Raw genomic sequence first — 15544 nt, 5'->3', positions numbered from 1 at the left:
CTGCATGGAGACCCTGAATGAACATTCATTTGTTTGTTTAGAGTCAAGTTGTTTACTTTTCATCATTCGTGTCGAACGGAAGAAATATTTTCGCTCTCGAATAATTAAATTTTTTCGTGTAGTTCCTTTGGACAAATTTTTGGCCTCTTTACGTTGGGTTTATGGTGGCATATCTGGCAAATTTGGAATTTGAAATTTTTGTTAAACTTTGTTGCCCAACATTTGCATGTCAAGTATTTATACTATTGATGTTTAGGGGGCCACTACTCCATCGTGGGTCTTAGATGGATTCAGTTATAGTCTCATAGTCTGATGGAATGGTTTCCTTATTATTATTTTTTTTTACAACATGATCTAAATAAGTTGTGTTTTTTTTTTGTTTACTATGTACTCGACCATTTGCAAGCCCAATTTGGTTACCCTTAATGTTTACGGGGCCAGTACTCCACGTTGGGACACACCTGGCCCAAATAGAAACCAATAGCCTTCTCATACTCTCATGGAATGCTTGCGTTATTAATCAGTATTGTATGGATCGCTTTATTTTTTTTTTTTAAACCTCGGTTGTTTACCGCCGAAACCGTGAATAGTCTATATCTTCCTGTACAAATAAAACAATCTTTCGGACGTATGTTGTGAACTCTTAATGCTATATTGATGTTGGGCCCCGAGACTAAGATACTTAACAAAATTTATTTCCTCTACTCCAACACCGTCATCGTTAAGCAGTGCCTGGACCTCTCATTCTGGCCGCCGCCAGGGATGCGGTTTGTTGGCCACAAACTCGCTGTTGCAGCCTACATCTTCGGCAACGGCCTACCACTGAGGTAAACAGTTATATAATTCGGGTTATCTTCTTGAATAGTAACAATGATTTTTAGCATCAGAAACAAGTTTCCCCATTGACGGCGGTTTTCTCCTCTTTATGTCGAACTGTCAGCGAAATCCTGGTGGAAAATGAACATTGCACCGGAAATAGGGAAGCCCTGTGGACATTGCGCCCGGGAGAGGAGGTCGTTGACGACGTAAGCGCCGCCAGGTTTTTAATTTCGTCGCAGCAAGATTACACTACTTCAGATTACATTCGTTAATTGTTTGCGGCTAAATTGACCCACACGTAGGTTATCAACCTTGTCGTAGCAATGGTTTCGTCAAATAAGGCTGAGAAACAACGGTGGTGGCTACCAACCACCTTTGCGGTGAGTTTCTTAACCTGTTAAATTTCGTTCCTGCAAAATGGTGTGAATTAATTTTTGGCATGGTAACTCATTCATCATTATATTCCCCTAAATGATAATTTTTGCAGCAAATAGCTAGTAGCCCAGGCAACCATTGCAAGGCAACTCTTGATTACATCGTAGCAAAGTACATGGGTTTCGCCGACAATTTACTGAAGGTGGTACTACTTAGACCTAAGAAATTTACTTCCATTTTACGAAGTCGTAATAGTTGCAATCTGAATGCATATGGTCCCTCTTGATGCAGATTTATGTTCCTCTCCACATGGGACACCACTGGTATTTGATGATTGTTGACATGTGGGATGAAAATTTGATTTATCTGGATTCATTCAAGTCAACTGTGGAGCGACAGGCTCGAATAGATCAAATGCTGGAAGTCGTGAGTTACGCTAACATATTATTCTCGTCGAATTTTCCGCTGATTTTCCTAATTTTTTCTATATTAATTTATTTATAGACGTTATTCTTGTGATATAATGACATGACTGGCCTTTCAACAATAAGCAAAATTGGTTCCCCATATCTGCGTAAATTTTTAGATGCATCCCACCCGTGGTTATAACAATATCTATGTCACGAGTCACTGTAGGCTCGGTTACTTGAGCTGTTGTTGTCGGATACCTCTTTATACGAGTGTAAGGCGAATGTGCCGAAGTCTATCTCCAAGTTTAGGGTCCACGAGCCACAGAATTCTCAACAGGCTGTCGACTCGTATGTTGTGAACTCTTTATTAGTTTTCAGTCTACCGTCGTTACTTTATTCGATATAAACTTCATTTCTAATTCTTGCAGCAATGACTGCGGAGTTTGGGTTGCAAAGTGGATGATCCAGTACGATTTATGGGCATCTTATGACCTTCAAGTTGAATAATTAAGCACTTCAGTGAATGCTTTCTTTGATATAAATGATGTAGGTATTAATACATGTGGTTGTAATAAATCTATGTGTTACCATCGTGTGTATGCCTAACAGCTTATCAATGAACACACCAGAATGACCATTGCTGTTGATCTAGTTATGGGTGAGCACAACCCAATCTCCGAAGAAGTTCAAGAAAAGGCTGTTCAATTCTGGGACAGGAATATGATATGCTCTTACTTGAAAGGAGCTAGACCACGGAAGAGGACCCATAGTCCTGTGGGGCCACTGAGCCCCTAGGTTTGATGTCACTGATAGTCTAAAATTTTTTGGGTTGTTGAATGCAGTATGGAATGCTTTAATGGATCACTGGTACTACGAATCGGTCTGTGTTCGACACTTTTGTAGGTGCTGATTTTTTTGACTCAATATGACCGAACCACAATCAAGGTACAACCAACCTTGTCGTGTGACGGAACCTTTTGGGGTAACATTATTTGGCGTTAAATGCATCCACTGAGATCTGGTTTGCTATAAATTTTTTGTGCCCATACATGAGCCTGATGAAATTTTTTGGATTGTAATTGGTGGTCACTATTGTACTCTTTATGTCAAAGTCATCGTATGGGATGATGTGAATGTGCCTCTGTAGATACAATTGTATATGAAATGCTATTCCATATTCAGTAACTACACTTGTACTTGCCGATGAAAACTAGTCCAAGTGATTGGACCAACCTCCCGAAGAATAACTAGTTTTAATATCACATATGTTAACAACCCATGGACATGGAAAACATTAGCGAATGAAATACTTACTATATGGTACCCTGGACCAAAATTTAACCATTTATAAAGATTGTAATCACAAGTCGCGGTTGCATGTTCACTGCCTACATTGCTTCATTAAAACCTTTAAACATTTTGACTTACCACCGCTTGCACTAAAACTGAAATAGAACATGCCTGCTTTTTTTTTGGTCTTGAATAGAACACGCCTGGGTAAAAACAATTGAAAGTAACTTACGATAACAGTATAGTGTCAAATAACAAGATTGGCATAATAAATGCTAGTTGACCTGCCAGAATATGAAAGACTATCAAATGTTTTGTTACGCCTTACTATTCCTAGTCCTACTATTGGATTCATTCAACTCATCATAATCCTCAATGATATATCAAAGAGACCTATTAAAAAAATGACATATGGACGAGTCTTAATTAATTTACGCCGACCCATTACTAATTACTGTATTCACTTCGTTACTCTCCTGTTAATCTTTCAATGGTTTCGTCACATGTTAATTGCAATTCGTGTGATCATGAAAAGAAGGCTAATACACACACTTCATGTAAGGAATGTCCACAAATAGCAAAAACTTCCCTGCAATAATTTCCCATATGAAACAAATAACTACTGATCCACATTCCAACATTATCAATGCTTGAAATTACTATTCATTGGCACTAAAGAAAGCATTCTTCTTACCCATCCTATACTATACTCAACCATAGATAGGAACTAACACTTCAAATAACAAAGACCATAAACCACTTCTATTATGACAGGAAACATATTTGTCTAAGGAACACCAAATTCGACAACTAATTATGCTGCGAAGCTCGAACCCAATCTTGAACTGAGATAAGTTATATCAGTCATCAGCTGCATAGGTAAAAGTAAACATAATTAGTCAATTCCGGTTTGAACATCTATTTTAAGTTGCCATCAGAACATGAGTGCAGAAGTAAGTTACTTGAGTACGAGTAGGAAACAAAAACCACATACCTGTGCTATTACTTCATCGGTGTTACGTATCATGTTTGTCTCCCATTCCATAGTCTCCTTATGTCCAGTTGCAGCAGCAATTTCATGTTGTAAACTAATCTTCGAACCTGATGCCTCCAACCAAACTGGTGCACACAAATTATTGGGTCCAGTAACACCCTTATTGCCTTGTTCGAATCGGACCTGCACGCCACCCAGCAGAATGAGGCCATCATAAGAAAACAAAAACACAATTTTATAAAAAGAAAACGATACTTGCTACAGTCAACATGGGTATGACGTGTTCTCACCCTTTCCGTCGGCGAAGACCCCTCCGACCCTAAATTTGTAGCCTGAAAATCTTTGCTCTCTCCAGCCTTGGAAACAAAGGATTGGTCGGCATTGCAATGTCGTTTTGTGTGACTCGTTTTGCGGCAACGGGTGCAGCGCCTTTTGCATCCGCCCTGCCTCCTCACACGAGGGGCACCCTTAGTCTTCGCAACAACAGGGTCGTGTAAGTCAACCATATCAAGACCTTTCCTCTGACCCCCACTTTCAGGGCCTCTATCTAGTTCTTGACACAACGCATGGAGACCGTTAAGCGCCTGTGTGAAAGATAAAGGGCTCCTGGCTCCAACATATAGCATCCACTGTGCGGCTGCATGAAGTGCACCATGGCGCAACAAGAAACCAATTTCACTACCAACTTCCGTGATCTCACCATACTTATCCAACGACTTTGCATCCTTTCGCCACCTCTTCAGAACCAGGCTCTCAGGAATTCGAGTCAAGTGCTCATGCTTCATTACAAAAAACATATGTCTACAAGGTATTCCCTTTTGCCTCCAAAAATTGCATGCGCACTCCATTTTCCTTGAAACCCTATCGAACAACACAATCACCTCTCTACCTGGGTCACCATATTCCTCCAACGTGTACACCATTGTAGTTGAGCGTCTTATCTTGGCTACAAAATTAACTGCATCGACACCCACTATTTCCTTCTTCGCGTCGACGAATATCTCCCGTGTGTATGCATCTGCAGCATACCTTTCAAGAGGATCCAAACAAGTTGTCATTACCGGCGTCCCATGGAGTGACCTAAATTGTGCAACTAATTCGTTATTTCGGTACTCTCGCAGGACCAACTCCAATTTTTTAACCATATCAAGGAGACTGTGCCTAGACTTAAGAAAATTCTTCACGTACGCGTTAATGCCTTCACACCGGGACGTGGTGCGAAACCCTGCACAGAACTTGTCCTGTAGATATGCATTAGCCCACATCATCCTCTTCTGAAAAGTTTCTTTGGCCCAAAAACTGTTTTGTAACCCATACTCTTCAATAGCATCATCCCACTCAGCCTCAAATTCATCTATTTCCATCTCTGAATACAGCCACCGGGTGAAACATTGCCGCAGTCCCTCTTCCTTCACATTAGCGGTTACATTCTTCTCCATATGCCAAGCACACAATCGATGCGTTGCCTCCGGAAAAACAGACTTCACTGCAGCTTTCATTGAATCACACCCATCCGTGACGACAACCGACGGCTTCTTGTTACACATGACTTCCAACAAATTTTTCAGTAACCACTTATAAGACCCAACGCTTTCATCTAACACCACGCTAAACCCAAATATTGTCATCTGCTTATGGTTATTCACACCAGAAAATATCACCAGCGATCTCTGTTATTTATTTTTCTTGTAGGTCGAATCAAATGCTAGAACATCCCCAAAGTATTGGTAATCAACTCTACTGCCACCATCCGCCCAAAACATATTGGCTAGCATATTATCCTTTGTAAGATTATACCTAGCCATCGACATCGGATCTGCCCCCGCTTTCCCCTCCAAGTATACAACAGCGGCGTTAGCGTCCCCATCAATAATCTTTGCACGCTTAGCCTTGTTAATATAATTGTAAGCATCCTTCTTAGTGAAGCCCATTAGAGAATAGCCACCAGCTGTCCGGCCATATACCCCAGAATCTTAGACGTCGGAACACCATGAGCCTGCATACCAGATATTTGTGCCTTAGCGGAACAAGTTATTTCTCTAAAATTCGTCATCATATGAACCATATATGCCGGAGTTAAATCGTGGTTATGATCCAATACAATTTTCCTCACCCTCTATATACCACTGACCACATCAAGGTAGACTGACAACTTTGCCTCACAATTTGTCCGGGTTTCTGGTCTATGACTTCTCTGCCTATCTAGCCTATCATAGTGACGACGTTCTCTCAGGCCCGCTCTATTACAAAAAAATCTACGACGAATAACCCTTCCACTGTCATCTTTTCCCGAGTCACCCTTTCGAATACCAAAACCAAAACATTTGCCTAACCTCCTGTAAAATTCATATGCTGCTTCATCGCTACGGAATGCCTTGTTCATTATATCTTCCTTACTCAACTGCAATAGATCTCCATACTCACCGGCTTCTTCATCCGACAATTCATATCCACTCTCAGCCATTCAAAATTTTCAGTAAATTTTGGGGTTCACTAAATTCAACAAAGAATACCCTGGAAGAATATTTGCATCAAGATAAATAATAGAAGTAACTGCTCAGTAACACAGCAACAACAAATCCACTCACCAATCTGATTCATTAATTACGAAAATACAATACTGCAGTCCCATAATACGATATTTCATAAACAGTTACTCATCAACATGCAGCAAAAATATCTGACATCACAAAGTACTCATCAACTTAGTCTAAACAATATTACAATCAACCATGCAGCAACAATAACATCTACTTTTTATTTCTAAAAATTGTTCTCAACCATGATTACTTCAGAAAAATATTCTACATCAGAAATTATATGAATTAGCAACAAATCCCCATAAAACTTACAAATAAAGAAAAATTGGTATCAACTACATATACTTATTTTTCATCACATCCTGAAAAATAAGTAGAAGATGAAAACTTACAATTTGGATGGCCAAAAAAAGGACTCTGAATCTTGAATTTCGTCTTCTCTTTTCTGTCTTCCTATATTCTGATCTTATTTTGGGATTGGATGAACTGGTGAAACTTGAAACCTGAAAGAAGGGTTTAAGAAAGCGGTGTCTTGAGGCAATGGAGTTTCAACGGTAACAAGCATTATCTTCAATGTACAAAATTAAACTGTTCTATCAGAAAAAATTACCGGAATAAATGGTTTGGACACGAATCAGCGCAGCTCTTGGTCCTTTCCCTTTGTTCCCTTCAATTTTTTTGCCCTTTCACTGTGTGTGGCCGTCGCCCTTCCCCTTCGTTAAACTTGTTACAGCGTGGGTTACCCTAGTTCTTCCAAAGTTCCAATACCTATTTCACATATTATTATTATTATTATTATTATTATTATTATTATTATTATTATTATTGTTGAGACTAAGCCCAGACAGAAATACAGAATTTTTCTTCAACAAAAAACACAGCTTCAAAAAAAATTTTGGGCTTCAAATCAAATTAGCCCAAATACTTAACCACATTAATTAACATAATCTACTACCTAACTTATTAATCACTTTGACAACTTAAAGCCTGTTGTCTCTCTGCTTCCATCAGATATGTCTTGTCTTGGGGAACATTAATACACGCGTCCAATATCCATGCATTCCACCTTGTTTCAGCATGAAAAGAAAATTCTTCATCTCATCACCGTAGCACTCCCCTTTTTTTTATACTTCTTTTAGAACACTGTTTTTAAAATTTAGATTCTCTAAAAAAATTAATAAAATAAAAGATTAATTATCATTAAATTTATGGGTCATGCTACTGTGAGAAAGTAAAACTTTTTCCTCACCTGAAGAAATGTCGTGGATGCTCCAAGAGGATACGCGTGTAGTCTTGGTTCCCATTGACCCCGGCAAGTTGTGTGACAATTGCAGAAGGGACAGAAATTGTCGAGGCTATTTAGTTGGGCTTTATTGTTCTGAAGTGAAGTTTTGGTATACAATGGTTGGAATGAGCTGGGTTGTGGTTATGGGCTAAAATTTTTGCTACTCCATTTCAAAATAATAACAACAATAAAAAGGGCTTCGAGCTCTGCCCCTTTATCTTACCGAAATAGTAATAATAATAATGATGATCATGACAGAAAAAAATAAATTGCTACTACGTAAATTTTTTTTATTTAAAATTTTTAATTTTAAGATTAATACCATTATGTTTATGTAATTTTTTTAATTTGAAATTATTAATTTAAAAATAACACTAGTCACTTATTCTTTAAAGCAAACAATTGATTAAAGCAAACAATTGATTATATATAAAGCAAACAATTGATTAAATAAAAAATTTAAAATTTACAATAATTTCATTGATTTAAGATTACTTCAAAAAACAATTATATTTTAAGGAAGACCACTAAAAAAAAAAAGTGTATTCACCATATTTTTCAAAATTTTTTAAATTTTTTATTTTTTATAAAATTATATTCAAAACTATTGAACCTTTAAAAATATTGGGGGAAGAATTTTTTCTTAAATACCATATTTTTAAACTTATTCCTCCGTGTGAGTTAAATATTTTCACAAACTAAGTAAATTTAATTTTAAATTTTAAATTAAAAATTTATATTTTATTTTATTTATATAATTATACCCTAAACCTTAACATAAACCCTCAATATTAAACAATAAATTCTAATATGTAATGATAAATTTTAAATTCTAAATCTTAAATTGTGATAATATCATAAATTCTTTTTTAATTCAAATTTCTCGTTCGTTTTCACTTTTTGTCTTTTGGTCATTGTTACGATGGATAACTGGAGATTAATAGGCTGGACTGATAAGGTTGGCCCAAACGTTTGGAAGAGAGGATCTCCGACTAGGTTCGCGTCTGGGAGCTATCGTCCGACTTGTGTGTGTGAACGAATGGAGGGTGGTACCTGCAAGGATACTCCGATGCCTAAGTTAGCAAAGAGTTTTGGCAGGTTTAGAGAGTATTGGAACTTAGAGATACATGAGGGGTGTCAGTGTATTTATAGTGGTGAACCAATAACCACTGTTGGAGTAGTTTCACATTTTTATATGGATAACCGTCCCTTTATCTTAGGGAAGTTGAGATATGACCCCTGGAAGTGAGTTGAGAGATTTTAGGGGCAGTTACTTATTTGAATAAGGATTATCTGCCAGCTAATCTTCGATCCCGACTTCCTTAGGACAAGTCTGTGTTGGGTCCGACTTCTTGTGAGGAGGTCGGTGTCGAATGAAGGCCTAATATTTGGATTGGGTCTTTTATTTAGACTTGGGCCTTAGTGTTGGATCAGGATAGGAACAGTAATGTGTCTCCCTCTCTTCTTCACTATTACGAAAAATTTTAATAATAAAAATAAAAATATTAAAAAGAAATTTAGAAATTACAATTTATATATTTTTTATTTTTTCACTTAAACAAAAATATTTTTAACATAATAAATAATTTTATATTGTTGTACTTAAACATAATTGATAGATAAAAAAATAATTTTACATGAGATAACTAAATATAAAATTGCCTTATTTTTTAATAAAATATTTTAAAAAAAGATTTAACTAACTTGTGCCTTAAAGACACATTTTAAAAATATAATAATAAATTTTTTTAATACTTTTGATGTATTTATTGCATTGAAAACATAAAAAAAATTAATTTTTATAATAATTTTTATAAAATATTTTCTTTTATAGTATGCTTAATAGGGCACAAGTTAGTAAAATTTTGAGTGAATACCCCACCCGACCCCTGACAATCATCTCGAAAGGACAACGAGGCCCCCAAAAAAAAAAACACCCAACCCGATCCCTGATATTTTTTTGGGACTGATTAGCCCCTATGCCCAAAAAAATAATATTGATTTTTTTTGCATAGGGGCCTCGTTGTCCTTGCGAGATAATTGTCAGGGAACGGTTTGAGTTTTTTTTGTCAAGGGCCTCGTTGTCTTTTTTGGCACAGGAGTCTCGTTGTCCTTGCGAGATAATTGTCAGGAGCCGATTTGAGTTTTTTTTTCTGTCAAGGGCCTCGTTGTCTTTCGAGGTAATTGTCAGGGGCTATTTTAGGTTTTTCTCTAAAATTTTTTAAAAGATATCATTTGAAAAAAAAAATATTTTATAAAAATTCATCCAAACAAGTCTTTTGTTTACTTTGACAAAACATTTTTAACCAAACATTTAATGTCCTATTCTAACATTACTGAATTAAAAATAAAATGACCTTTTTTCCATACACAATTTAACAAAAACACTTGTTTTTTAAATTAAGAAATTAATACACTCACTAATTTTAATTACCACAACTTTTATAAGAGCACATGTAATTTTTTTTCATTTCCTTCTCATTCTTATTACTGTCGCTTTTCCAGTTTCTCTTTTTATGCATTGTCTATATCATATTTTATCTAATGCATGACAACAAAAAGGAAAAAAATAAAAACACCAGCATATCCATTCCTTGATAGGCCTAATTTTAATCTTTAACTGTCTCCAACTTTATTTTAATATAAACAAGATACTGAACTTATTGAACCAATAACATGTGGTCAGTACAGTAAACCCCAACTCACGATAGCAACCAAAAATTCTCCTGTTCAACAAAAAAGTCCAAACCCAAATAATTAATCAACATTAGTTGCTGATTACGCTGAAGTAATTACGCCCTCCCAGAATAATACCTTCCTGCCAATACTGTAGTGCTTCAGGTTGTGTCTATGCGTGCAATACAATCAACACACGCGTCCTACTTCCCTTTATGCCAAGTCACTTTAAATACGTGCTGAAAGAATCTTACTTCAGCACGGTAGCATGCGCCTAAATTTATATCTCTGATTATATCAAAATCCCACTATTTTATTTCAAAAATGGTTAACCTTTCTCTCTTTATCACTATATCAACGCCTTGATCCTAATCGGTAACCACTAGACCTTTGGTTTCTTTTATTCTGGTCATTTTATTCATGGAAAATTGTCCTGTAATTGAGAGCACAACAATCCAAAAAGAAAAAGTAGAAGAAACACCTAATTCAGTGTTGGGTATATTAGTACGAGAAGATAACAAAATCTTATATTTGTGTAGTGGTTTTAAGGTACGATTAGATCTTTTTTTTAGAGAGATATTTATTTCCACACTTAGTTGCTATAGGGTTGATGACAATACTCTCCCAAGATACAATGAAACCTAAAAATTTCTTAATTAGCAACAATAAGAAATTCTTAACTCTCTTGAACAAAGAAAACTCTCAATAGTTAAAATCACATGTACACTTAGTACTTGTTATTATCCTTTTGTTGCATACAGCATTGAATAGTGTGTAATTCATATATATATACATGCTACATGTATTAGAATCAAAAGTCACGTAACTTATGAACAGATGTAACCTTTGGTTATTGAATAGTTAAATAATAAAAAGATGTGACTTTTGATTATTTCTTGAATAGGTACAAAGTACCATTAACATACATTAACAAGCATTCATAATATATATGTAGGTACACAACCGTTAGAGAAAGAATTGAACCGTAAACGATAATTATTTAACCGTTTATTTTTAATATTAATATATTAATTTATAAATACTCTTCAATCCCTCACTATTTACAACATTTAAATATTATTTAAGTATATGTATAAAGAATGTGTCACTAAAATTAAACATTTTTTTAGTGTAAATTTTAAAATTCTAACGAAGTAATAGGTGTCTAATCGATTAAACCTATACTCCATATGCGAGTACCAAAAATCACACACATTACTTATACCCTCCAAGTTCATCAAGAGTTTAAAATTTTAAGCACTTATATGGCCTTGTGCTCATCCTGGTTTCATGAATATTTACGAGAATAAAACCTCTAAAATTCTCGATTAGAGCAGCACCACTCTTATATTCATATTGGTGGAATATTTTGATAGATAATATTATTATTCCATTAAGAGTTTAAACTCACCCTCCTAATTTATTGTAAATAGCACTAAATCCTATACCTTAGTGCTCCAATCGCTAAATAACTTGTTATTACCCATTAAATCTTGAAACTAGTGTTCTACTAGAATAAGATTGGTTCCCATCACTTAGCAATAATAGGTTTTAATTCCATTTTAGCAGTAGTTTCTTTGATTTTATCCCTTGACAAACCTTTAGTCAAAGGGTCTGCTGAATTTTCTTGAGATCTTACATAAGTGATGGTAATTACACCATCATCTATTAGTTGCCTCATAAATTCATGTCTCAAACTTATATGTTTTGACTTTCCATTATAAACCTTATTATATGCTCGAGACATGGTTGATTCACTATCACAGAAGATTGAAATAGCTGTCGTCTGCTGTGGCCACAGCTTTATATCATATAACAAATTTCTTAACTATTCCGCTTCTTTACCTGCGGCTGATAAAGCTACAAACTCAACCTCCATAGTAGAATGTGTAATACATGTTTGTTTCTTTGGGGCCCAACTTATTGCTCCACCACCTATGGTAAAAATTCATCCTAAAGTGGATTTATTGTCATTAAGATTTGTAATCCAACTTGTGTCGGAATAACCTTCTAAAATTGCGGGATAATCACTATAATGTAATCCCAAGTTTATGGTTTTCTTGAGATAACCAAGAACTCTTGTTATAACTTTCCAATGTTGATTGCTAGGATTTCCTTTAAACCTTGATAATTTGCACACAGCAAATGCTATATCAGGTCTAATACAATGCATTGCATACATTAAACTTCCTATAGCACTAGCATATTCTAATTGTGCTATAGGTCTTCCCATGTTTCCTTCTAATTTAAGATTAGGATCATACAGTGTATTGGATTCTTTAATTGTGAGATGATCAAACTTTTTCAATACCTTTTTGATATAATGAGATTGACTTAAAGTAAAGCCAACTTCATTCTTATGCACCTTTATGCCTAATATTATATCAACTTCATTCAAATCCTTCATCTTGAATTTAGAAGTTATATACTCCTTCGTTATACGAATTCCTTCTAAATTTGTTCTGATGATTAACATATCATCAACATATAAACAGATGATTATTCCATAATCTTTAGTAAATTTTGAGTAAATACATTTATCCGCAATATTATGTGAGAAGCCATTTGATAACACCACTGAATCGAACTTCTCATGCCATTGTTTAGGCGCTTGTTTTAGCCCATACAAAGACTTAATTAATTTGCAGACTTTTTTTATTTTCGGGTAGCACGTAGCCTTCCGGTTGCTTCATATAAATTTCTTCATTAAGATCTCCATTTAGAAAAGCCGTTTTAACATCCATTTGATGTATATAAAGCTTATGTATAGATGCTAATGCTATAAGAGCCCTAATAGAAGTTATTCTTGCCACAGGTGCGTAGGTATCAAAATAGTCTAGACCTTCTTGTTGTCTAAACCCCTTGGCCACTAACCTTACTTTAAATGTTTGTAAGGAACCATCAGTATTATACTTTCTTCTAAATACCCACTTACATCCTATAGGCTTTGATCCTAGAGACAAATCAACCAAGACCCAAGTATTATTAGATAATATTGAGTCCATTTCATCATTTATTGCTTCTTTTCAGAAAGCAGAATCCCTTAAAGCCATAGCCTCTTTGAATGTTTGAGGATCACCCTCTATGTTCATCACAATAGGAATCTTATTTGTTATAGAATTCTTAGTTCCTTCTACCATAAAAGTGATAGCCTGAGAAGAAATAAAATCTGGATCCAAGTCCTTTTCTTTTCTTACTCTCAAGCTCTTCCTTGGTTCAATCAACTTTTTATCGCTTAGACGTTTATTGTTTTGATTATTTATTTCTTGTGAAATATTAGTATCATTTTGGGGATACTCTGAATTAGAAGTTGAATCATTGATATATTTATTTTCAATAAATTCTACTTCTCTTGATTCAACAACTACATTAGACACTAAATCTAATATTCTATATGCTTTAGAATTTTGAGCATATCCTATAAAAGTGTCTTTTATGGCTCTTGGTCCCAATTTGGTTCTCTTTTGATCAGGAACTCGATAAAAGGTTAAATACCCCCACACTTTAAGATAATTTAAATTAGGTTTTCTTTCTTTTCAAATTTCATAAGGAGAAACCTTTCTATGTCTTGATGGTATCCTATTATGGATATGACATGATGTCAATAATGCTTCACCCCACAAATTGTAAGGCAATTTTGCATTTAGTAACATTGAATTTACCATATCCACTAAGGTACGGTTTTTTCTTTCCGCCAAATCATTTTGTTGCGAAGTATATGGAGCGGAAGATTCATGCACAATATCATGTAATTCACAAAAGTGATCAAATTCATTAGAAAAATATTCTCCACCTCGATCACTACGAAGAAATTTTATTTTCTTATCATGCATATTTTCTACTTCCATTTTATATTTCTTAAACATTTCAAAAGCTTCATCTTTATTTCTAAGCAAATACACATAAGTAAATCTAGAACAATCATCAACAAAGGTTATGAAATATCTTTTTCCTCCTCTAGTAATATTGTCATTTAGTTCACAAATATCACTATGAATCAATTCTAATAAATGTGTATTTCTTTCAACCTTAGGAAAAGGTTTCTTAGTAATTTTGGATTGTATGCAAATATCACATTTCTTATTAAAATTCTTGTTACTAAGATCAATATAGTTATTTTTTTGCATATATTCAATTGATTTATAATTTAAGTGTGCTAATCTACTATGCCATAAATCACAAGAATCAACAACATACAAGAAAATATTCACTTTATTAATACTAAGTTTAAACATGCCTTCAGTACAATATCCTTTTCCTATGAATACATCATTCTTAAGCAAGATCACTTTATCGGATTCCATTATAACTTTGAATCCTTTCTTACACAAGAGACTAACAGAAACTAAATTTTTTTCTCAAATCTGGAACATGAAGTACATTTATTAAACTTAATTTCTTTCCAGATGTAAAATTTAATTCCACAGTTCCTTGACCACAAACTTTGGCTGAGTTGTCATTACCCATCAAGACTACTCTATTGTTCACTTCTTCATATGTTTTGAATTGGTTGCGATCATTGCAAATGTAAACAGTAGCCCCAAAATCTAACCACCACTCAAGTGATTTTCTTTGTGTTGCTATGTTGACTTATGTAACCATGCCAATATGCATGTTTTGTACTTTTTTCTGCAACCATAGCAATTAGATCCTTCTCTTCCACTAAGTTGGTCTTTAGTGCTTCCTTTTTCAGAAGTCTACATTCTTTGATATAGTGTCCTTTCTTGTGACAATGATAACACTCTCTTTGTCTCTTCTTATCTTGCTTTGAATCTTTAGAGAACTTTCTTTTCTTCTTATTGGTGTTGTTTTCACCAATATGATTCACTTTAGAACCTTGAGAAAGATACACAACATCACGTTTTCGAGTTTCCTCCTCTATATGTATCTGCCTTAGTAATTTCTCAATTGTGAAGTCCTCGGCAAGATGTAAAAATTTCTTCCTATAACCATTCCAAGATGAAGGCAATTTTAAAATAATTGCTCCAACTTGTAATGATTCAGGGATCACCACTTGTAGATTACGAAGTCTACTTACAAGAATTTGTAATTCATGAATTTGATCCATGACAAGCAGAGTATCATTCATAATAAATTCAAAATATGTCATCATAATAAACTAATCTGTTCCTTGTCGTTCGATATTGTACTTTTC

At 34.8% G+C, this 15544-nt stretch overlaps 1 protein-coding gene across 1 annotated transcript; it reads right to left on the bottom strand.

Annotated features, from left to right (window-relative positions):
* Window positions 1-3708: 3708 nt before the first annotated feature.
* LOC130981375 (protein FAR1-RELATED SEQUENCE 5-like) lies at window positions 3709-5819 on the bottom strand. Its single transcript, XM_057904965.1, has 4 exons — window positions 5601-5819; window positions 4179-5516; window positions 3889-4071; window positions 3709-3765 (listed from the first exon to the last, which is right to left on the bottom strand). The coding sequence occupies exons 1-4, from the start codon at window positions 5817-5819 to the stop codon at window positions 3709-3711; spliced, it is 1797 nt and encodes a 598-aa protein (XP_057760948.1).
* Window positions 5820-15544: the final 9725 nt, after the last annotated feature.

This window comes from Arachis stenosperma, chromosome 5, assembly GCF_014773155.1.
Source record: "Arachis stenosperma cultivar V10309 chromosome 5, arast.V10309.gnm1.PFL2, whole genome shotgun sequence".
Classification (NCBI taxonomy): Eukaryota; Viridiplantae; Streptophyta; class Magnoliopsida; order Fabales; family Fabaceae; genus Arachis; species Arachis stenosperma.
Note: the sequence above shows the minus strand (reverse complement) of the source record. Positions and strands in the feature narration are given on the sequence as shown.

What these genes read in the sequence shown, in the direction of transcription:
- LOC130981375 (XM_057904965.1), bottom strand. Translation starts at nt 5,819, where the DNA reads ATGGGCTTCACTAAGAAGGATGCTTACAATTATATTAACAAGGCTAAG. An exon ending in GGTCTTCGCCGACGGAAAGG is followed by an intron (nt 4,072 to 4,178) that starts GTGAGAACACGT and finishes GGTGGCGTGCAG; the next exon opens with GTCCGATTCGAACAAGGCAA. An exon ending in CCGATGAAGTAATAGCACAG is followed by an intron (nt 3,766 to 3,888) that starts GTATGTGGTTTT and finishes TTACCTATGCAG; the next exon opens with CTGATGACTGATATAACTTA.